This window comes from Dendrobates tinctorius, unplaced genomic scaffold, assembly GCF_039654945.1.
Source record: "Dendrobates tinctorius isolate UK_male_01 unplaced genomic scaffold, ASM3965494v1 ptg000143l, whole genome shotgun sequence".
Lineage (NCBI taxonomy): Eukaryota > Metazoa > Chordata > Amphibia > Anura > Dendrobatidae > Dendrobates > Dendrobates tinctorius.
Window position 1 is genome coordinate 42,638,272 of NW_027361810.1, and position 23,133 is coordinate 42,661,404.

At 45.5% G+C, this 23,133-nt stretch overlaps 1 protein-coding gene across 5 annotated transcripts in view; it reads left to right on the forward strand.

The window, feature by feature from the left end:
* Positions 1-22,807, forward strand: part of ERICH2 (glutamate rich 2) — a 35,629-nt gene extending 12,822 nt beyond the window's left edge. For 4 of the 5 annotated variants that reach the window (XM_073545843.1, XM_073545846.1, XM_073545845.1 and 1 more), the window contains 8 exons: positions 5,251-5,299; positions 5,410-5,446; positions 8,490-8,588; positions 15,408-15,508; positions 16,193-16,326; positions 17,306-17,363; positions 18,942-19,013; positions 22,514-22,807. In XM_073545843.1, coding sequence (XP_073401944.1) covers positions 5,251-5,299; positions 5,410-5,446; positions 8,490-8,588; positions 15,408-15,508; positions 16,193-16,326; positions 17,306-17,363; positions 18,942-19,013; positions 22,514-22,665 — 702 coding nt within the window. In that variant the 3' untranslated portion in view covers positions 22,666-22,807. The remainder of the gene's footprint in view (positions 1-5,250; positions 5,300-5,409; positions 5,447-8,489; positions 8,589-15,407; positions 15,509-16,192; positions 16,327-17,305; positions 17,364-18,941; positions 19,014-22,513) is intronic. The other variant, XM_073545844.1, reaches the window with a different exon arrangement.
* The last annotated feature ends 326 nt before the right edge of the window (positions 22,808-23,133 follow it).

A 23,133-nucleotide genomic window follows, 5' to 3' on the forward strand; every position in this document is an offset into this window, starting at 1 on the left:
GTGGGCTCGCCCACCAAACACACCCTGTGTGGGCTCGCCCACCAAACACACCCTGTATGGGCTCGCCCACCAAACACACCCTGTATGGGCTCGCCCACCAAACAAGCACACCTTCTATGGGCTCGCCCACCAAACACACCCTGTATGGGCTCGCCCACCAAACACACCCTGTATGGGTTCGCCCACCAACCAAGCACATCTTCTATGGGCTCGCCCACCAAACACACCCTTCATGAACTCACCCACCACACACACCCTGTATGAGCTCAACCACCAAACACACCCGGGATGGGCTCGCCCACCAAACACACCCTGTGTGGGCTCGTCCACCAAACACACCCTGTGTGGGCTCGTCCACCAAACACACCCTGTGTGGGCTCGTCCACCAAACACACCCTGTGTGGGCTCGTCCACCAAACACACCCTGTGTGGGCTCGTCCACCAAACACACCCTGTGTGTGGGCTCGCCCACCAAACACACCCTGTGTGGGCTCGCCCACCAAACACACCCTGTATGGGCTCGCCCACCAAACACACCCTGTATGGGTTCGCCCACCAACCAAGCACACCTTCTATGGGCTCGCCCACCAACCAAGCACACCTTCTATGGGCTCGCCCACCAAACACACCCTTCATGAACTCACCCACCACACACACCCTGTATGAGCTCAACCACCAAACACACCCGGGATGGGCTCGCCCACCAAACACACCCTGTATGGGCTCGCCCACCAAACACACCCTGTGTGGGCTCGCCCACCAAACACACCCTGTGTGGGCTCGTCCACCAAACACACCCTGTGTGGGCTCGTCCACCAAACACACCCTGTGTGGGCTCGCCCACCAAACACACCCTGTGTGGGCTCGCCCACCAAACACACCCTGTGTGGGCTCGTCCACCAAACACACCCTGTGTGTGCGCTCGTCCACCAAACACACCCTGTGTGTGGGCTCGTCCACCAAACACACCCTGTGTGTGGGCTCGTCCACCAAACACACCCTGTGTGTGGGCTCGTCCACCAAACACACCCTGTGTGTGGGCTCGTCCACCAAACACACCCTGTGTGTGGGCTCGTCCACCAAACACACCCTGTGTGTGGGCTCGTCCACCAAACACACCCTGTGGGCTCGTCCACCAAACACACCCTGTGTGTGGGCTCGTCCACCAAACACACCCTGTGTGTGGGCTCGCCCACCAAACACACCCTGTGTGTGGGCTCGCCCACCAAACACACCCTGTGTGTGGGCTCGCCCACCAAACACACCCTGTGTGTGGGCTCGCCCACCAAACACACCCTGTGTGTGGGCTCGCCCACCAAACACACCCTGTGTGGGCTCGCCCACCAAACACACCCTGTATGGGCTCGCCCACCAAACACACCCTGTATGGGCTCGCCCACCAAACAAGCACACCTTCTATGGGCTCGCCCACCAAACACACCCTTCATGGGCTCACCCACCACACACACCCTGTATGAGCTCAACCACCAAACACACCCGGGATGGGCTCGCCCACCAAACACACCCTGTATGGGCTCGCCCACCAAACACACCCTGTGTGGGCTCGCCCACCAAACACACCCTGTGTGGGCTCGCCCACCAAACACACCCTGTGTGGGCTCGCCCACCAAACACACCCTGTGTGGGCTCGCCCACCAAACACACCCTGTGTGGGCTCGCCCACCAAACACACCCTGTATGGGCTCGCCCACCAAACACACCCTGTATGGGCTCGTCCACCAAACACACCCTGTATGGGTTCGCCCACCAACCAAACACACACTTCATGGGCTCACCCACCACACACACCCTGTATGAGCTCAACCACCAAACACACCCGGTATGGGCTCACCCACCACACACACCCTGTATGAGCTCAACCACCAAACACACCCGGTATGGGCTCACCCACCAAACACACCCTGTATGGGCTCGCCCACCAAACACACGCTATATGGACTCATCCTGTATGGTAGGTTAGCCCATTTCATCTTGGCTGCCAGGATGGGTAGTTGGAGGACGTGACAGGTTCCCTTTAAATATGTCATTTTCTGAGCCATTAAAAATGTTATATTGAGGCAGTTAACGATAAATATGTACATACTATAGTCAATTAAAAGACTGTCTTTGAGGTCCACTAGTTTTAGTATTATATCTTTAAAGGAGCCTGAGTTGTATTTTCTTAATTCAAAGCTCCAAATCCCATTCTAAAGGGCCTGTTACACTAAGCGATATCGCTATAACATCACTAGTTTTGTGACGCAGCAGCGATATTGCTAGCGATATCGCTATGTGCGGTACTTACCTCCGACCGGCTCCCCCGCTGATTGCGCGAGATCGGCCTGGTCCATTTCTCGTCGGCCACTTCCTGCTGTGGCGATGAGCGACGCGTGGACGCAGGCGGGAGGACGTCAGGATCGTCTCGTCTGACAGGTAAGTAGCGACCACTGCTATGTCGCTGGTGAGATCTGCCTGTTTGGTAGCTCACTAGCGACCACTTAGCGATGCACCAGCGATCCTGACCAGGTCGTATCGTGGTCGGGATCGCTGGTGCATCGCTAAGTGTAACGGTACCCTAAAGTTAAAGGTATAGTGTTCTATTGGAAGGGCAGATAACACCTCTATACACAGCTGATCATACAGAACCCACCAGTCAGGATAGGTGATGTCAAAGCTCCCCCTCCCTTCACACCTTTGCACACCCTCATCAGATGCTTCAGTGTAAAAGATTGAGAAACAATAACTGTTAAGGGAGAAGCGCATAATAGTTAATGAAGTATACATGCATCATCGGCCATGTCCGTGCCTTTGATGCGGGCTCCGGTGCTGAGCGCTCACCCTGCACTTGATGGTTGATTTAATCAGCCATCTAGTGCTTCTAACAGCCGCAGGTGGATCTGACATGTTAACCAGTTAAATGTTGCTGTCAATAAAAACATCCGCTTAGGGTGCAAAAAATAAGCCCTCACCCAGCCCCAGATCACGAAAAATTAGAAACGCTGTGCGTCTTGGAAAATGGCGACAAATGCAAAAACGTTTAATCATAGGAATTTCTCAATTTTTTTTTCACCACTTAAATAAAAAAATAAACTATGCATATTTGGTATTTGTATACTAGTACTGATCTGGGGAATTATATTACCAGGTGAGTTTTATCATATAATGATGATGGTAAATAAAAAACCCAAAAAATAATTGTGGAATTGCACTTTCAACTCCTCCTGCAAAAATCAAGCTGTCACACAGCCGTATTAATGGAAACATAAAACAAAGTTATGGCTCTTGGAAGAAGGGGAGAAAAAAACGCCCAAATCTCGCCGTGATGAAGTGGTTAATATAGGAGACAGGTTATACAATAGGGTTGACTGACCTGGGGTGGTTGGGTTACAGGTTCAGATAACCAGCTGCCGCTGCCTCGCGGCTCGGGGACAATCCACCAGATGGAAGCTTTCCAATCTAGGATAAAAATCACGTTTATAATCGGCTGGGCTGCCGGAAAAGAAGTCTCTTGCTGCAATTTTCTGTGAAAATGTTTATCAACCACTAGGCGTTTCAACGCTGCAGCGACATCTTTCTCAATCTCAAGTATGCAAAAAACAAACCAAAACATATGATTGTTAGAGATAGTGTTAGTCCGTTTATTGCTGCTACTTGTAGATTTCATGAAACTACAGAAAGTAGGTGTATAAAAAAGTCCCAGCATCCAGGGTGAAATGTGCTAGATTTCTATTTATTTTCAATAAAAATTATGATATGGAGAAAAAAAACATTGCCAAATTAAATTTTTAAAAAAATTCCATCACAAAAGCCTGAGTTAAAGGAGTTGTTTACTACTCTGATAACCTCTTCTAAATTACTATGTTTCTCCCCAGTAAAATAATAACACTTATACTCCCCGCCGGTGCCGTTCCAGCGGTGTCCTTGCCGTTCCAGCTGTGTCCTTGCCGTTCCAGCGGTGTCGGCAATGGCTCTCCCGGTGATCATGTGACATTGTTACGTTTCTGGAAGGTTTCTACCAATATGCAACTATATATTTGACCCTGAAAACTAATCTATATATATAAAACTCAAAATCAACAGTTCTCGCCCGATTTGGGTGAAATTTGGCACGCCCCCTAACCACCCACAGGAGCAGAATACTGCACACGTTACATCTCGCTAGCGTCACCCCGTCATAAGATCGGGGCCCCCAAAGTTAGGCCCTATACTTAAAATGGGGAAATGTGAAATCTGTAGTAGCCCGCTCTATACAGATCCTCAGTTCTCCCCCGATTTGGGTAAAATTTGGCACACGCCCTCTCCACCCACAGGAGCAGAATACTGCACACGTTAAATCCTGCTAGCGTCCCCCCGTCATGAGATTGAGGTCCCCGAAGTTAGGCTCTATACATATAATTGGGAAATGTGAAATCTGTAGTAGCCCACTCTATACAAATCCACAGTTCTCGCCCGATTTAGGTGAAATTTGGCACACTCCCTCTCCACACACAGGAGCAGAATACTGTGCAGGTTACAGCTCGCTAGCGTCAAACCCATGAGATTGGGGCCCCCGAAGTAAGGCCCTATACATATAATGGGGAAATGTGAAATCTGTAGTAGCCCGCTTAATACAAATCCACAGTTCTCGCCCGATTTAGGTGAAATTTGGCACACCCCCTTCTCCACCCACAGGAGCAGAATACTGCACACGTTAAATCTCACTAGTGTCCCCCCCCGTCATGAGATCGGGGCCCCTGAAGTTAGGCCCTATACATATAATGGGGAAATGTGAAAGTAAAAGTACTGAAGGGAAAACAACAGTTGTGACTGACAGGGTCGGATTATAGCGACGGCGCCAAAGAGTATACTACATAATATGTATTGAATATGTAAAATCAATAAAAATGTTGAAATTTTAAAAAAAAAAAGTTGTTGTTCACATCAATGTTACAACAAATTAGTAAAATGCCAAAATAATAAAAATTTAAAGTGGGAAAAAAAAGTTACTGTAGCACTCTGAAAATGTCAAATTCAGGGTGACACTGAAAATGTTACTTTAGCTACCATAACCAACAATTTAACATATTTTCCGCGAGCGAAGCCGAGGGTATTCTACTAGTACTTGTATAAAAGAAAAATTCCCTATATAATGTATGTAATGAGATGACGATGTGGAATCAGTGGTGCTATATAAATAAATAATAATAATCTGTTATATGCAACGTGTTCTGTGTTTACAGTGTTTTTATAACATTTGTTCTTTTTTTGTAGCGACCTGAAAACTTACAGAATGGGAAACTACAAGTGCTCGGACCCAAAGGTAATCGTGTTACTGATACAGAAGCCTCCAGCCAGGCGTGGTGTTCGTGGATTGATTTCTTTTTATTTTATGAGCAGTGTTGTAATATATTCTTAATTTACTTTTTACAGAGGAAATGATTATTCATCCTTGTGATCCAGCATCAAGGTACCGTAGCTTACATATCTACTGTTTTAAATTTCCTAATATTTAATATAAAGTATCATGAATTATACTTCTTAAATATCAATGAAACCTGTCAAGCTTATCACACTAATCACTAAAACCAAGGACCGTTTTCTCCTCATCTAAGAAAATCGGCCTAATTCTGCTAATTAGACTGGTCAGGGTGTGAACTGATTTATCTCAGAGGTTGAGAGGGGAAAGAAAATTCTCTACCTTCTCTACAATGTCTGTCTGTGAAAATTTCGACAACACTCAGATGTCATCCAAGTACAGTCCAAGGACCCGAAGTTGAATCGCCGCACGCCATCTGATTTTCAGAGGCATGCTGCGATATTTTTTTTTTCCTTGGACTGATTCTGTCTTATGTGTGCACTGCCCCATAGGATAACATGGACAGATAGCACTTGTCCGAGTTATACGTCCTCTGTACGAGCCCTAAAGAGTACAAGCGTCCTGTGACTTCTGGCAGCATTTTTGTCAATGCTCCATGGAGACCTTAAAGAAATAAATTCCAATCTTTTAAGTTTTGCTTTCTTGTCCTTTTCTGTAATTTGTCTATGGCTAGTGGGGATTTCTCATGTCATAATGTGATGATATATCATCACTTTTTGAGGTCTGAAAACCTCTCAAAAGGGTTTGTTCCACTATAAAATGATCATATTTATTGTATAGATCCCTAAAAAAAAACTGTGTTCCATAAAGAGTTACGAAACTTACAAAATATGGGACGATCTGGTGTTCAGTGTGTACACCAATGCGCATGTCCGCCTAATGATCTGCTGCTGGTCACACATGCTCAGTCTATCACTCTCCCAACAGTTCTGTGCATAGTGATCATCTGTTTACCCTGGAGCAGCCAATTGAAGTAGCCATCTGCCCTGCTTGTCGGGCACAAGAACGGCACCTATACAGCTACAAAAAAAGACCTTAAGGACTATATCAGCAGCAGCTGCCAGAGGGGGAAGGAGACTGATTCTTTGAAACAGCACTAAAGGGGGAAATGTGAAAGCAAAAAATATATAAAAATACAAAAATTGTATTTTATGCTAAATACCCTGCAAATTAGTTCAAGCATTTCAAAACTTTTAGTATGAAAATGATTCAGGAGAACTAAGGATTAAGAAAATCTGATATTTGTTCCATCAGATTGAGTGAATTCATCAATTAGAACTAATTTTTATAGCAGGAGAGACATAACAATCATATCTCTGATGATCATTGCTGCCATGGCCATCTGGCTAGGTGTAGGGAACAATGAAGAGATACCAGACGTTTCTGTAACATTTACATGTTTGCAGATTGCGCCGCTCCCTAATTCATCTTCATTTCCTGATCAATGGTGCAAATCCCATGTGGGACACAATGCATGGAAAAATTGATTTCTCCTCTCTCCAGCAGATTATTAGTGACATTCCCTCAGTTATTAACTGTAGCAGAGGATTAACCGTGCCAGTGTATGACCTTGTGCCACTGCGTTCAGAATTACACGGTTCTCATTTACTTCTGTAACAGAACAACCAATAATGGTCATACACCTAAAATGCATGCAGCTGTGAAATTAAAAATACGTCATGAATGACTTGAGGTCTACCCGAAATAAACTGGGGAAGCTATTGGTTAAATTACTATTCTCTAGTAGGGTTACCTTATGAATTACCACAATGTTAGCAGAAGATACTTTAACATCTCTTAGGGAAACAGTAATGATGTTTTTGCTATATAATTTGAGAACAACATGACGTTGTGGCTGTAACCCTGATTCCAGCGATGTGTCACTTACTAGGCTATTCCTTTAAAATTAGTGATTTATCAGCAGTAGATTATCACTACAGGACTGGCTGCCTTATGCCTTCTAGTCCTGCTGTTCTGTGTAACCCCGCCTCCACCACTGATTGGCAGCTTTCTGTCAATATGCAGTGTACACAGAAAGCTGCCAATCAGTGGTGTGGGCGGGGTTATACTGAGCTCAGCATTCCGAGGTCTGCTAGATCTGCAGCTCAGAAACCGTGATTGTATCAAAATGACAGCAAGCAACCCAGTAAGTGATACATTGCTGGAATCAAGGTTTAAACCCCTACATCATGCTGCTCTCAAATTACATAGGAAAAACTTGGTGACAGAGTCCCTTTAAATGCCAGACACTTTTTTTGTTTTTCATTTTATTCTCACCTTCTTCCCAGAGCCATAACTTTTTAATTTTTTCCTCTACTTAGTCTTGTAAGGGCTTGTTTTATGCAGGAAGAGATGTAGGTTTGAGTAACACCATTCACTTTAACATTTAATCTTTTAATCTAGCGTAAAATTCTGGTGAAATTGTAAAAAAAAAAAAAAAAAATGCAAATCGGGTATGGATTTTGTTTTTTACGGCGTTCACTCTATGGTAAAAATGACTCTGAGACATGATTCTCCATACAATTTAGGTGATACCAAACTTGCATATTTTTTTTATTTATTTATTTAAGTGAGGGAAAAAGATTCAGAAGTTTGTAAAATAAAAAGAAAAAAATTGGGGTTTGTATCACCATTTTGAGAGCTCTGTAACAGGCTAACCGTTGTTTTGATACGAACCTTGAGTACAGTTTGATATGTTTTTTTTATTACATTTTTTTACGGAGGAGTGTTGATTGAAGAACCGCAATTCTTTTTTTTCTCATTACGGCTTTTATCATATTGGTTAACTATTATTATATTTTGATACACTAGACTTTAACGGACACGGAGATACCAAATAATGTTTTTATTTTACTTTTAGTTTGTAGTAGATGACACATGGGGTGACTAAAATTTTTCTATTAATTTTTTTTTTTTTTTTTATTTATAATTGTCCAATCTCTTATACGACAGAATACCACATTATATAGTAAAAATCTTGGTCTCCGTTGAAACTCAGTCCAGAGTACCAAGAAGGCTACCGTTGAAGCCCATCGTTGCCACATAATTGTGTTATGGGGGCCAATAGGTGTAGTTTCCATTTACGGTAAATGCCGTTTCATTTATTACTAAACTAAGCTGTATTTTTCCGTAGACCTGGCAGCGCAACTGGAAGACAAGGATCAGCCGGGAGAAAAAGTTATATCCCTACAAGACAAATCCCTCTGTGTACTGTAAAGCCCTCTGCTCACAGGTATACGGGAAAGAGTCACAGCCATCAGACTTTTGAGTGTGCCATAGTCACCCCACTCCATGGGTGCATTACTGTTGAGGAATTTGGTGTAAATTTCTGCACATTCCTATTTTTTTGGATAGTTTTAAAAACAAACATTTATTACACCTCACTTACACCTTTAGTATTTAAAGTGCACCTGTCACCTGGTTTGGCCGCTATGAGATGCGGCCACTGCCTTTCAGGGCTTATCTACAGCATTCTATACAACTGTAGATGAGCCCCCGGTCCGACCTGCAAGAGAAGAAAAATACATTTCTTTATCGCCTTATTGGGGGACAGATTACCATGGGTGTATGCTGCTGCTGCTAGGAGGCTGACACTATGCAAAAAACAAGAAAATTGACTCCTCCCCGGCAGTATACACCCACCGACAGATACCAAGTACCTCAGTTTGTGCTTAGTGTCTGTAGGAGGCGGACCGGGATCTCCCCAGATCCGCATCTAACCATTTTCTTTTAGGTTTTGTGTGTGTGTATTAATCTTTTCCCATTTATTTTCCAGATTCTACATCGGGAAACAGGGGGTAAATGTTCACTCTGCTTTCCCATATCATGCGGCTGAGCGAGCAGTGTGGTGTCGCCCACATCGCAACTCTCAGTACCGCAGGCAGGACTTTTTCCATATCACCATTCGGTGCTATGGGCGGACGACAGGTGGCCGGTCCTTGCCAAAACAACTCCTCATCCCTATCCCAGGACAGGGCTGAGAGGAAGACGGTAGTCGCCATTGCTCCCAACAAAAGGACGCCGTCTTCTACGTGACATGGGTAAGAGGACCTCTCCCAGCGGCCTGTCTGCTATACATGCCCCTGCGGTCATCCTCTTCAGGGACGTCAAGTAAGATCCGAACGATCCCTTTAGCCCCGTATGTTTTCACAAGCGGTGGTTTCAAACTTTGAATTTCCCGCCTCTACTCCCCCACTGCAGCCGCGTGCCTCACATCGCAGCCGCGCTCCGGTTATACTAGGATCAGGGAAAGAGGCACACAAGGTCTACTAGGACACAGGGGGGTCCTTGTAAGCAGCGGTTCAACGCAGGCTCACCTTTTATTATCGGCGCCGCGGGCATCAGTATAAGAGCTCGGCGGGGAGGGAGACATGGTTTCACTTTCACTTTCAGCGCGCTCCCTCCTCCCTGTTCTGAGCGCGCTCCCTTTTCTCTGGGCGTGATTTTCCACTCTGGGCGCGCTTTTTTCTCACGCCCATTTCACACCAATCACAGCGCTACTTTCTTTTTAAGGATGTCAATCTCCATTTTTACCGCGCCCCTCCTCTGCCATTGCCTAGTCGCCACGACGCCACGTACCGCCCACTGAGATCACAGCCAGCTTCCTTCTGCAATTTCACTGGCTTCCTGCGCTGCTTGGGGGACACGTCAGGGTCCAGCTCGTCAGAACTTCGGTAGGCTCGGCGCTTAATGGAAAAATTGTCTCTCCTCTGCAGCCCTACTATTTAGTGCAGCCTTTAGTGCAGCCATTGTGCTCAACATACCTATGTTTAACCCTTCAACGGCGCTATCTTTCAAGCCCACCGTTATCCACTACGCTTGTGCACTCTGTAAAAGGAAGTGGGCGTCAGGTCAGTCGTCTCCCCTCTGCCTGTCCTGCAGACCTTCAGCTATGTCGGCCTCTCAGGAGCACACCGATTCCCGGGATGAGGGCACTTCCCCTCTCCCAGAGTGGGCCGTTGCAATGTCCCAGTCGGTCTTCGATCTGACTAAAGTCTCTCAGTCCCTGGTCCAGGTCCTAGAACGTTAGCCTCAGCTATCTACAGCCACCTGTGCACCGACCGCCTCTCAGGGTGAGTCATCCGCACCTGACCGCGACCTTCAGAGGGACAGGCCGAGTAGGATTTCTAGCTGTCTGGCTCGTCTTCCAGTTCGCTAGGCCCGTCGGCTTCTCCCAGGTGTCCTTCTCCGTCTTCAGAGGACGGCCCTAGGTCTGACGATCCCCAATCGGGATCTAGTTCAGAAGCAGATAATATATCTAAAATGCGGAATATGGTCGATAGTCTTCTTTCTGCCATCTTCCAAACCTTGGAAATTAAGCAGGACGAACCTCCTCCAATGAGCGAGGCCTCCATCCCGAACCCTTCCAAACCACAAGGAATTCGATACTACTCTAACCAAACATTGGGAGCACCCTGAACAACGCTTTTCAGGCCGCAGGTACTTAGATGTCCTGTATCACTTTGATGTAGATCTTCTCACAAAATGGACCAAAGCCCCCGAGGTGGATCCTCCCGTCTCTGGTATAGCCTCTAAGACGGTTCTATCCCTTCCGGACGGGGCATCGCTTAAGGATCCAACAGGCAGGCAGATATAATCTCTGGCTAAGTCTATTTTTGAGGCATCCGGCGCCTCTCTCTGTCCTATTTTCGCTTCCTCCTGGGTGGCAAAAGTCATTTCAGCTTGGGCAAAAACTCTTCGCAGAGGCATCTTAGCGGCAGCTCTCCAGGACGAGCTGGCAGATCTAGCAGATCAAATTAATCATGCGGGTAAATACCTCTTAGCCGCCTCTTTGGATGCGGCTGGGTGCGTAGCAAGGGCTAACAGCAACATAATAGCCGTACGCCGAGTCCTTTGGCTAAAGTCATGGAATGCAGATACCACCTCTAAAAAGTCGCGTACCAATCTGCCTTTCCTTGGTTCTCGGCTCTTTGGAGCCAAGCTAGATCAAATAATTTTGGATGCCACTGGTGGTAAGAGCACTTCTCTCCCTCAGTCTCGGCCAAAACGCTTTTTTAACAGAAAGGGTTTCCGGCCGTTTAGGCCCTTTCCTGCCTTCTCGTCCACAGAAAAATCTACCCAGCAAGGTTCTCCTCCAAGTGATGGGTCACCCCCACCTGGAAGTTTTTTCCAGGGTGGGAGGCAGACTTTCCTTTTTCGCGGACGCTTGGCTGTCTGTTGTCGAAGATGCTTGGGTCAGGGAAATCATCGCATCCGGATACAAGATCGAATTTGCTTCCCAGCCAAACAGACGTTTTTTCCTGTCTCGACCCCCAAGACAGCGGTCCCACGTTCCAGGTTTCTTTCAAGCCGTCTCCTCCCTTCTTTCCGCCGGAGTGATTGTCCCCGTTCCCTCAGACGAACGGTTTTCAGGGTTCTACTCAAATTTTTTCGTAGTCCTGAAAAAAGACGGGACCCTTCGACCAATCCTGGACCTCAAGTTGCTCAATCGCCATGTGAAGATTCTCCACTTCAAAATGGAGTCTCTTCGATCAGTGATAGCCTCAATGGAACCCGGAGAATTCCTCTGCTCTGTGGACATACGGGATGCTTATCTTCACATCCCTGTTTGTTTGCAACATCAGAAATATCTTCGGTTTGCGATTCAGGGAAATCACTATCAATTCACGGCTCTTCCCTTCGGCCTAGCCTCTGCTCCCCGTGTTTTCACGAAGGTGATGGTGACGGTCATGGCCATCCTTCGATCCAGGGGGATTCTCATCATCCCTTATCTGGACGATCTCTTGTTCAAAGGCTCGTCCCGTCAAGACTGTCTCCTGAGTCTTCACATAACCCTGGATACCCTCGGCCGTCTCGGATGGTTAGTCAACAAAGAAAAGTCCATTCTCAGACCCACTCACCGTCTGACCTTCCTAGGCATGGAATTCGACACGAATCTGGCCCGGGTGTTTCTTCCGAGGGAAAAATTTGCGTCTCTGTTCAAAGAGATTCGAGCTCTCAAACGGCCGAAGCCCATTCCCCTTCGGCTCTGCATGAAAGTTCTGGGGAAGATGGTGGCTTCCATGGAGGCAGTGCCTTTTGCACAGTTTCATCTTCGCCCCCTTCAGCTGTCCCTCCTCTCAGCTTGGGACAAGACGACGTTGTCTTTAGACCGCCCCATTTTCCTCCCTCTCAGAGTGAGGCATTCCCTGATTTGGTGGGCAAGGCCTACATCAGTCCTCCAGGGGAGGTCCTTCCTCCCGCTCCAGTGGCAAGTCATTACCACCGATGCCAGCCTTCTAGGTTGGGGAGAGGTTTTCCATCAGGGAACGGCCCAAGGACGCTGGAATCCACAGGAAGTTCTCCTCCCTATCAATCTTCTCGAAATCAGAGCAATCTTCCTGGCCCTTCTTCGCTGGCAACCTCTTCTCGTCGGCAAGCCGGTCCCCATTCAGTCGGACAACGCCATGGCTGTGGAGTACATAAACCATCATGGCGGCACGCGCAGCAACCAAGTGATGTCAGAAGTGGCCAAGATACTGCGCTGGGCAGAACAGTACGTTCCAGCAATCTCTGCTGTTCACATTCCAGGGGTGGAAAACTGGGCAGCCGACTTTGAGTCGCCAAAGCCTAGCGTCAGGCGAATGGTCTCTCCATTCCACAGTCTTCGATCAGATATGCCAGCGCTGGGGTTATCCGGATGTCGACCTCATGGCATCTTGGATGAACCACAAGGTTCCGCGTTTCGTAGCCAGGTCCAGGGACCCTCTAACCGTCGCTTGCGACGCCCTAGTAATTCCGTGGTCCCAGTTCCAACTCCCTTATCTGTTTCCACCTCTTGCCTTGATCCCAAGAGTGGTCAAGAAGATAAAATCGGAAGGCGTGCCAGTGTTTCTTGTGGCTCCAGACTGGCCAAGAAGGCCTTGGTATGCGGAACTGGTGAACATGCTCGCGGACGTCCCCTGGAGGCTTCCAGACCGTCCGGATCTTCTCTCGCAAGGCCCCCTTTACCACGAGACTTCTCGGTCTCTGAATTTAACGGCATGGCCGTTGAGGCCGCAACCTTAAGAGAATCAGGTTTTTTCCAACCAGATGATTCAGACGATGGTCAAAGCCAGGAAACCAGCCTCTTCCCGCATCTACCATAGGCATTGGAAGGCCTTTTTCCGTTGGTGCGACGATAAGTGTCTTTCCAATGTCCTTTTCCATTCCGTCCATACTGGGTTTCTCCTGTCTAGCTTAGATTCGAGTCTGTCTCTCAGTACCCTCAAGGGCCAGGTTTCCGTTTTGTTTATCCTTTTTCAAAGGAAGCTCGCTTCTTTACCGCAGGTTAAGACATTTCTCCAAGGAGTCGCTCATGTGGCCCCTCCTCATCATTCACCGATAGAACCGTGGGATCTCAATCTCGTTCTTAGCGCTCTCCAAAAAAGCGCCGTTTGAGCCCATCCAGGACATCCCTTTGTCTTTTCTTTCATGGATGGTAACCTTTCTGATTGCCATAACATCCATCAGAAGAGTTTCTGAATTAGCGGCCCTGTCATGTCGTTCTCCTTAGCTGGTACTCCATCAGGATAAAGTCGTCCTCAGGCCCGTTCCTTCTTTTCTCCCAAAGGTGGTATCCTCCTTCCACATCAACGAAGATATCGTTCTTCCATCATTTTGTCCTGCTCCTTCTCACCCTCTTGAGAAGTCACTCCACAAACTGGACGTTGTTAGAGCCTTGCGTGTTTATCTCGCTAGGACTGCTTCACTTCGTCAATCCGATTCATTGCTGGTCATCTCTGGTCACCGGAAAGGGCTTCCGGCATCCAAATCCACGATCGCTCGCTGGATTCGTTCTACTATTCTGGAAGCATACCGTCTTCAGGAAAAACGGCCGCCTCCGGGAGTGAGAACTCACTCCACCCGGGCGGTGGCAGCTTCGTGGGTCGTTCGACACCAGGCTTCGGCTCTGCAAATTTGCAGGGCTGCGACCTGGTCGTTCTTGCATACGTTCGCGAGGTTCTACAGGGTTCATACCCAGGCTTCGTCTGATGCAGTCGTTGGTAGGAAGGTCCTGCAGGCGGCGGTGGCGCATCGGCCGACCTAAGCCCTTCCTGTTCTTTCGTTCCTTATTGCTGTTCCCGCCCTTGGGACTGCTTTGGAACGTCCCATGGTAATCTGTGTCCCCCAATAAGGCGATAAAGAAAGATGGATTTTTGGTTCTTACCGTAAAATCTCTTTCTTGGAGCCTTCATTGGGGGACACAGCACCCTCCCTGTTTAAGGTGTACCGTGTTGGGTCCTTGAGTCCCTTGTTGGGTTGGTACATATGTTATAGTTCCGTGGCTTCTCCTACTGCTTTCTCACCAACTGAGGTACTTGGTATCTGTCGGTGGGTGTATACTGCCGGGGAGGAGTCAATTTTCTTGTTTTTTGCATAGTGTCAGCCTCCTAGCAGCTGCAGCATACACCCATGGTAATCTGTGTCCCCCAATGAAGGCTCCAAGAACGAGATTTTACGGTAAGAACCAAAAATCCATCTTTTATTATACTCACCCGGGGGGGGTTGTCCGATGCGGTTCGGTCCCATGGGTGTCGCAGGTCCAGGTCCGGTGCCTCCCATCTTCTTGCGATGCCGCCCTCCTGCTTGCTTCATCGCTCTCCGCCATCGCGCACCTGCGCAGGCGTACTTATCTGCCCTGTTGAGGCCAAAGCAAAGTACTGCAGGGCGCAGGTGCCGGGACAGATCAGAGAGGTCCAACGCCTGCGCACTGCAGTACTTGGCTTTGCCCTCAACAGGGCAATTTAGTACAACTGCACAGAAGTGGGATTCCGGAGAGCGATGAAGCAAGCAGATGGGGGGCGCCGGACCTGTGACACCCATCGGACTGGACCGCCCCCGGGTGAGTATAATAAAACTTATTTTTCTTCTCTTGCAGTTCTGATCGGGCAATTATCTACAGCATTATAGAATGATGCAGATAAGCCCTGAAAGGCGGTGGCCACATCTTATAGTGGCAGGTGCACTTTAATAGGAAGTAGGTAACTTGCTGTTGGGAGTATGAAGCAATCTTAGACCCACATATTCTCCAAGTACTAATGGGGCGATACTTGCCTGTGATTATTTGCAGCAGTAATATTCCAGATTACAGTGTTGCAACCATTGTGCAAACGAAGATGTCAGACGAAGGTAAAATGCAGAAGACGTCGTTATCTCTACCAGCAAACACCGGTAAAGATATTCAGAAATGTTGAGTGTGGGGGAGGGGGAATGTTTCAGCACTTTTATTGTGCTAAAAAAATGAAATATTAGTGACGTTATTTTTGTTAGGTAGTAAAGGTCATTTTTCTTTTTTCCTAAAGTGGTGTCGTTTAGTGGGAGAGGCATGTTCACAGGAGTTGAAATAATTCAACCTATGTGGACATAAATTCACATCCATCGATCTTTTGTGCATGTTTTCCCAGTGTAAATGCTTTAAAAAAAATTGTCATAATGAAGATGGCAAAATATCTGCAACGTGAATATAGCACATTAACACATTGACCGCTGACGTCATTATTGCCCCCAATCAGCGACTATCTGCTGAAGACTTTACTGAGACGCTAAAGGAAAGTCCCTAGGGCGCTAACATTGTTCATTGATTAATTTGGTTATGTATATATCAGTAGGCAGCCCTGACAGAATAAACTCAGCTGCTGAGATATAAGTGGGCAGCAGCCAATGTGATAAAGTATAAACTATAGATAAAAACTGAGACCAGTATACGCCATTGGAAGTGCTAGAAGGATCACATCACTTATTTCTAGTGAATGTTCTGCACCTGAACTATGTGTCATTTGTGCATCACCCGTCCTCACCCCATAAGATCTGCTGTAATTTAATCATATTGCCTTGTATGATTTTTTATTACTGTAGATGAAAAAGGAACCACAGGACCTCAATCACTGGCCATTCATAGTGACAACTTCAAAGGACGTCTGGAGGAGTCTAGTGAGGAAGATGAGAGCGACGATGATGCCGGCCGTGCCCCTATAGAGCTTCTAGCAGAGGTGACATGGCTTTGGGTTAACAAGCGTGCACTTGGTAATGGACCCAGTGGGACTGTAGCAATAGATATAATTAGTACGATGATACTAGGGGCCAGGATTACAGTGGAGACGACCTGAGGCTGTCCAGCTATCCATAGTGATTTCTACAAGCCTGAACAGCAATTCTTACTACAGCCGTGCTCCCTGCCAGCCGTGCTCCCTGCCAGCCGTGCTCCCTTCCTGCCGTGCTCCCTGCCAGCCATGCTCCCTGCCTGCCGTGCTCTCTTACAGTCCAGCTCAGATATTTGGTTTTGCCGTAATTTCTCCTACTCTGTACAAACACGGGGCATGCCCTCCCTTTCTGCGCTAAGTATTTTATCTGTATGGTTTCCCATGGGTGGATGTCTCAGTTGGGGTCCTATCCTGCTCTGCCCTTATTCACATTGATGTCGAGTAACACATGGTAAGGTTTTAATACTAGAGACAGATTAGGACTATCCCGATGGGTACACCTTGTCATGGTGGGATGATTTTTATGCTTTTTTTAATCAAAATAGTGTTAACTATTACTATTTACTTGCTGTAGGGTATGTGATCGTTTTTGTTTCTTTTTTGGGTTTTGTCTCTTAGAACTGTGCATGTTGCTCATTCATTATGTGATCGCTGGTGTGTTTACACGAGCTGATTAGTTACTGACGAAAATGCACCATTGAAGGTGTGCTGTCATGCACCAGTGCATTTTGCTTTGATCATCTAGTGATAATCGTCATATTTACATGGGTTGATTATCTACTAGGGTAAATGCCCCATTGGAGGAGCCGCCATGCCTCGCAGCCCCCATGCCTCGCCTCCGCAATGCCTCTCAGCCATGTTTTCTTCCTTGTCATTAGAAGTTACATATAACATAAAATACATACTGCTTGACATGCCTTAAAGCATGTCAAGCAGTATGTATTTTATTGCTATGTGATTACTATGTTCTTTTTGATTCTTTTTTTAGTTCATCGGTGCCGTAATGAGTGAAGATTACCAAGTGGCACAAAAGCTATGTCAGATGAGTATGTATTTGTTCATATTGCACAGATGAGTATCTGTGATCTCTCCCATTGCACGCCATGTTTGAAGCAGGGTTTAACAAAACTGTTGCCTTGGGTATTACAATGATATATAATAACCCAATAGTGTCAATATTATTATAAAATAAAGATTAGAATTCGTTCTGTTTTAATAGGGAAAGCCTCTGTGGTCCATTAAAGATTAGTACATACAGTATATGCAACTTTGTAATATATCTTCTTAGAGAAATCTACTTTTTCATCTCGAGTAATGGGTAAAATCTTGATTCATAGAAAACAGAGATAGGAGACGATGGTTGGTGTCTTTAACATTTTATGGAGAGAGGAGCTAGAGGCAGACAGACATTCTGCTGCAAGTTCTCCGGACATGATAATTACACTTTGAAGTGTAACTGTTGTTTCAGGAGAACTTGCAGCAGAATGTCGTGTCTGCCTCTACAGTAGCTTCTCACTCCTCCCCTCTCCATAGAACTTTATGAGCACAAACTGACCTCTCCTATCTCATTAATGGGCAAATCTGTATTCACTAAAGACAGAGTTTATCTGTCAATGGAGGATTTAGACAATGAGCAATAAAGGAGGAAAAAGTAGCACATTTCTCTAATAAAATATATTACAGTTTTCCTGTTTTCACTTTTGAGTTATGAAAACAAAGGAAAATGACAGTTACTCTTTAAGATCATACATGTTGCTGGTGGTCGTATGGACAGGATTATGGTGTTGTAGAATTTTATTTTCCAGCATCCATATGGAATTGCTATAGGAACTACTACCACTTGTAGGGGGGCACTTCCAATGCCAATGTTACAGTAGGACATTTTTGTAAAGGTTATCTTATATATCATGGGGTATTCTTATCTTATAGCGTGATGGCATATTAAGATATACCTCTGATATCCCCAATTAATCAGCTATATCGATGGGGTTACAGCTGTAGTTTAACACTGCAGCATTTCTATGTTTTCTCTGGATACTAAGCGCAACCTATCTGTGCAGGAAACTGCAGCTGGGTGGTAAGGACACTACTGTGCAACAAAACCTTAGACGGTCCAGTAGTAGGGATCTCAGAGGTTGGACTCCCACCAGTCATAAAGTGATGAAATATGCTGGAGACATACCATCACTTAATACATTATATGCCGTTGTTTTGTTTTTATATCCGAGCCTGGAAAAGTCAATTGGCAAACAATATTCTGCAATTACACTTTACAGGAAATCGTAATAAGTGTATATAACTGCATCAAAACTCTCTGGATCAGTGCTCAGTTTCACTTTCAATTTTCTCTTGATATGTTTGAAAATACTTGTGTGTCTGGGCTTTTTAAGAATCAGAATGCTCAAGGCCAGATCCAGACGGGTAGATACTGTTCACTATTTTTTACTTTTGAAAAACTATAGAACGGACCCTGGGGTGCTGTAATGGGGCGATTTGTCTGCCTCTGGGGTCCCAGTACCAGATATATCTACAAAGCTTCAAACTTTTTGGAATAAAAAAACATTTTATTGACATTTATAGTCATTTTGATATTATATTAAACATTTTTTCTTCCCATATTCTAGTACTTCTATATGAACCCGACAATCCAGAGGCAACACAGTTTTCACATCTTATTGAGGAAATGCTGAAAATTGGTAAGAATTACTAATTTCTTTATAATCGCTATAGGATAAAGAATACACATAGTTTTAATCTTTTACTTTATAATCTCTTTGCTTTGCATTTCTATCCTATTGCAGTGCCCTTACCTTGACCATCATAAAGTAAGGGTGCAGAAGTAATACATCAGCTGGTTGGCACTGGATGATGCTTGGAGGCAATGCATAAAATGACAAAGACATAGAAAATAATATACTCTTGAGCTTAATGTCTCTACTGCTGTCCACCTTGATAGAATAGACCTGACAGATATGCATTAAGAGTATACATTTTGGTAACAAGGTACAAGTGTACAGTCATGGCCAAACGTTTTGAGACTGACACAGATTTTGGTTTCACAAAGTTTGATGCATTAGCATTTACAGGCAATTTGCATTCGCTCTAGATTGTGTAAAGAGTGATCAGATTAATTGCACAGCCATCTCTTGACATGAAAATTATTCATCACAAATATCCCAATTCTGCTGAATTTCAGGCCTGCCACAAAATCACATGCTTACATCATTTCAGTGATCTTCTTGTTAGCTCAAGAGAAAGTGTTAACAAGGACAAGGCAGCTGATATAATTCACTCAACATGACAAAGTGATAAGAGCAGACTGGTTGCTTTCCAATGGGCTTAAGGCCCCGTAACACACAGCGAGATCGCTGATTTATTTGATGCCACAGCGAGATCGCTGTGTGTGACGGAGAACAGCGACCGCCCCCCACCCTGCCTGGTATCACTGATCGTGCTCGATCGGCCTGGGCCATTTTTTAATCGCTGGTCTCCCGCTGGCCAGCACGCATCGCTGCGTGTGGCAGCGAGAGATCAGCGATGCTGGACGCTGGTTTCTAATGTAAACATCAGGTATCCAGGAGCCGCGGCTCCTGGATACCCGCTGTTTACCTTGGAAACCGGCGTACATGCTGGTTACCAAGGTAAACAGCTGGTATCCAGGAGCCACGCGGCTCTTAGATATCCGATGTTTACCTTGGAAACCAGCGTGTACGCCGGTTTCCAAGGTAAACATCGGGTATCCAAGAGCCGCAGCTCCTGGATACCCGATATTTACATTAGAAACCAGCGTGTACGCCGGTCCTGATCGCTGGAGGGGTTGTCTATGTGACAGCTCACCAGCGATCAGCTTAACGATGTCCCAGCGATCCCATCCATGTTGGATCGTTGGTGGGATCGCTGGGACATCGTTATGTGTAACGGGGGCTTTTGTGCTTAAAATTGTCTTCTATTACCCATGGTTACTTCTAAAGAAACATGTACAGTCATCATTGCTTTACATAAAATTGGCTTTACAGGCAAAGGACATTCCTGCTTGTAATATTGCCCCTAACGCAACCATTTATCAGGTAGTTAAGAACTTCAAAGAGAGAGGTTCAGTTGTTGTGACGCACACTTCAGGGCGCCATAGAAAGTCCATAAAGTGCCAGTACTGTCTACTAAAGAGTACTCTGCAACGGGATCAAATCAACACTAGTGCAGAGCTTGCTCAAGAATGGTGGCAGGCAGAAGTCAGTGCATCTGCATGCACACACAGGGAAGTGAAGACTGTTGGAAGCTGCCTGGTGTTAAGAAGGGCAGCAAAGAAGTCCGGAGAAGAAAAGGTGAATGCTACTAGGAGTCCTGTGACAGCCATCAGTAAAGCATCCTGAGACCATTCATGCTCTTCATCCATGGAATGGGATCTAAACCTCCTCCAAGAGCAACTTCTCCCAAATATCCAGGAGCAATTTGGTGATGAACAATGCTTTTCCAGCATGAAGGAGACCATGTCACAAGGCAAAAGTTAAATCAGTCATCAAAAAGTGGGTGGACAAAAAGAAAATACAGAGCTTGTGAATAAATTCCAAGTACTGAATAGACAAGAATGGACTGTCATCAGTCATGATTGTGCCTTGAAGCTGATATCCAGCTACCATGGCGAAGGGCAGAAGTCTTGACAAATAAGGGTCAGCTCTGTGAATATTTAGCCTTTGCATAAACCTGTTGTATTTGTAAAAAAAAAAAAAACAAGTTTAAAAACACATAGAATGCTTATAATTATGCTTCAGTAACCATAGAAGCATCAGATTAGAAACATCTAAAAACACTAAAACAGCAAAGTCTCAAAACCTTTGGCCACAACCGACCATAAGTTATGTAGGACTCCTTCATGAACAACTACAATAGAACTCCAGTAGCTTGTAGGTTTGGTATGAGTTTATCTTATTTTCGCCCTGCTGAAAAGGTAAGGTGGATCTACAGTGGGTACGGAAAGTATTCAGACCCCTTTAAATTTTTTCACTCTTTTTTTTCATTGCAGCCATTTGGTAAATTCAAAAAAGTTCATTTTTTTCTCATTAATATACACTCTGCACCCCATCTTGACTGAAAAAAAACAGAAATGTAGAAAGTTTTGAAAATTTATTAAAAAAAAAACAACTGAAAAATCACATGGTCATAAGTATTCAGACCCTTTGCTCAGACTCTCATATTTAAGTCTCATGCTGTCCATTTCCTTGTGATCCTCCTTGAGATGGTTCTACTCCTTCATTGGAGTCCAGCTGTGTTTAATTAAACTGATAGGACTTGATTTGTAAAGGCACACACCTGTGTATATAAGACCTCACAGCTCACAGTGCATGTCAGACCAAATGAGAATCATGAAGTCAAAGGAACTGGCCAAGGAGCTCAGAGACAGAATTATGGCAAGGCACAGATCTGGCCAAGGTTAAAAAAGAATTTCTGCAGTACTCAAGGTTCCCAAGAGCACAGTGGCCTCCATAATCCTTAAATGAAATAAATTTGGGACCACCAGAAGTCTTCCTAGACCTGGTCGTCCAGCCAAACTGAGCAATTGTAGGAGAAGAGCCTTAGTGAGAGAGGTAAAGAAGAACCCCAAGATCACTGTGGCTGAGCTCCACAGATGCAGTAGGGAGATGGGAGAAAGTTCCACAAAGTCAGCTATAACTGCAGCCCTCCACAAGTCTGGCCTTTATGGCTGAATGACCTGGCGGAAGCCTCTCCTCAGTGCCAGACATATGAAAGGCCGCATAGAGTTTGCTAAAAAACACATTAAGGACTCCCAGACTATAAGAAATAAGATTCTCTGGTCTGATGAGACGAAGATAGAATTATCACCAAAAATTTCTAAGCGGTATGTGTCGAGAAAACCAGGCACTGCTCATCACCTGCCCAATACAATCCCAACAGTGAAACATGGTGGTGGCAGCATCATGCTATGGGGTGTTTTTCAGCTGCAGGGACAGGACGATTAGTTGCAATTGAAGGAAACATGAATGCAGCTAAATACAGAGATATCCTGGATGAAAACCTCTTCCAGAGTGCTCTGGACCTCAGACTTGGCCGAAGGTTCACCTACCGACAAGACAATGACCCTAAGCACACAGATAAAATAACAAAGGAGTGGCTTTTGTTTGGACAGCTTTGGACCTAGTGTGTTGTACAATGATTTACAATTGTATTTATTACATTGCAGAACAAGAGCTAAGTAGTGACGATGAGGACAGTGAAGACTCAGATGAGGAGACGGATGAAGAGACAGATGAAGAAGACCCCAGTGATACTGATGATGATGATGACAATGAGGATGAGGAAGAAAACCATTGTACTGCCAAACACCTTTCATAAACCTAATCATTAACCACTCTGGTTCAAAAATGTCACTCTGCCAAAAATCGTCATCTTTTGTTCAAGTCAGCGACAAACATTTTACTTTCAAATAATTTACTGAATTTTTGAAAAATTAAACAAATGTGAAAGTTACGGTAAATATGTGCATATTTTGAAGATAAGAGGAAAATTCTAAAAACGAAAATTGTATTACTTTTACAAAACAGAACTAGAGTTAAGCAAAAAAAAAAAATAGCAGGCCCCTGGTTTATCAGTCACGTTGCACCTCGCCTTTTCTTTTCAGTGGGCTCCTGTGATGTTACACATTCATTACGCTGCAATGTAATGACGTTGTGGGGACCACTAATCGGAAGAGGTGCAGAGAGTAAGAGGTTTGCAGTACTCCTGACCAGTGGCTATAGATTATTGATTTGGCAGCTGGTCCAGGGTATTAAGAATTATTGTGGTCAACTCTAAAAAAGACAT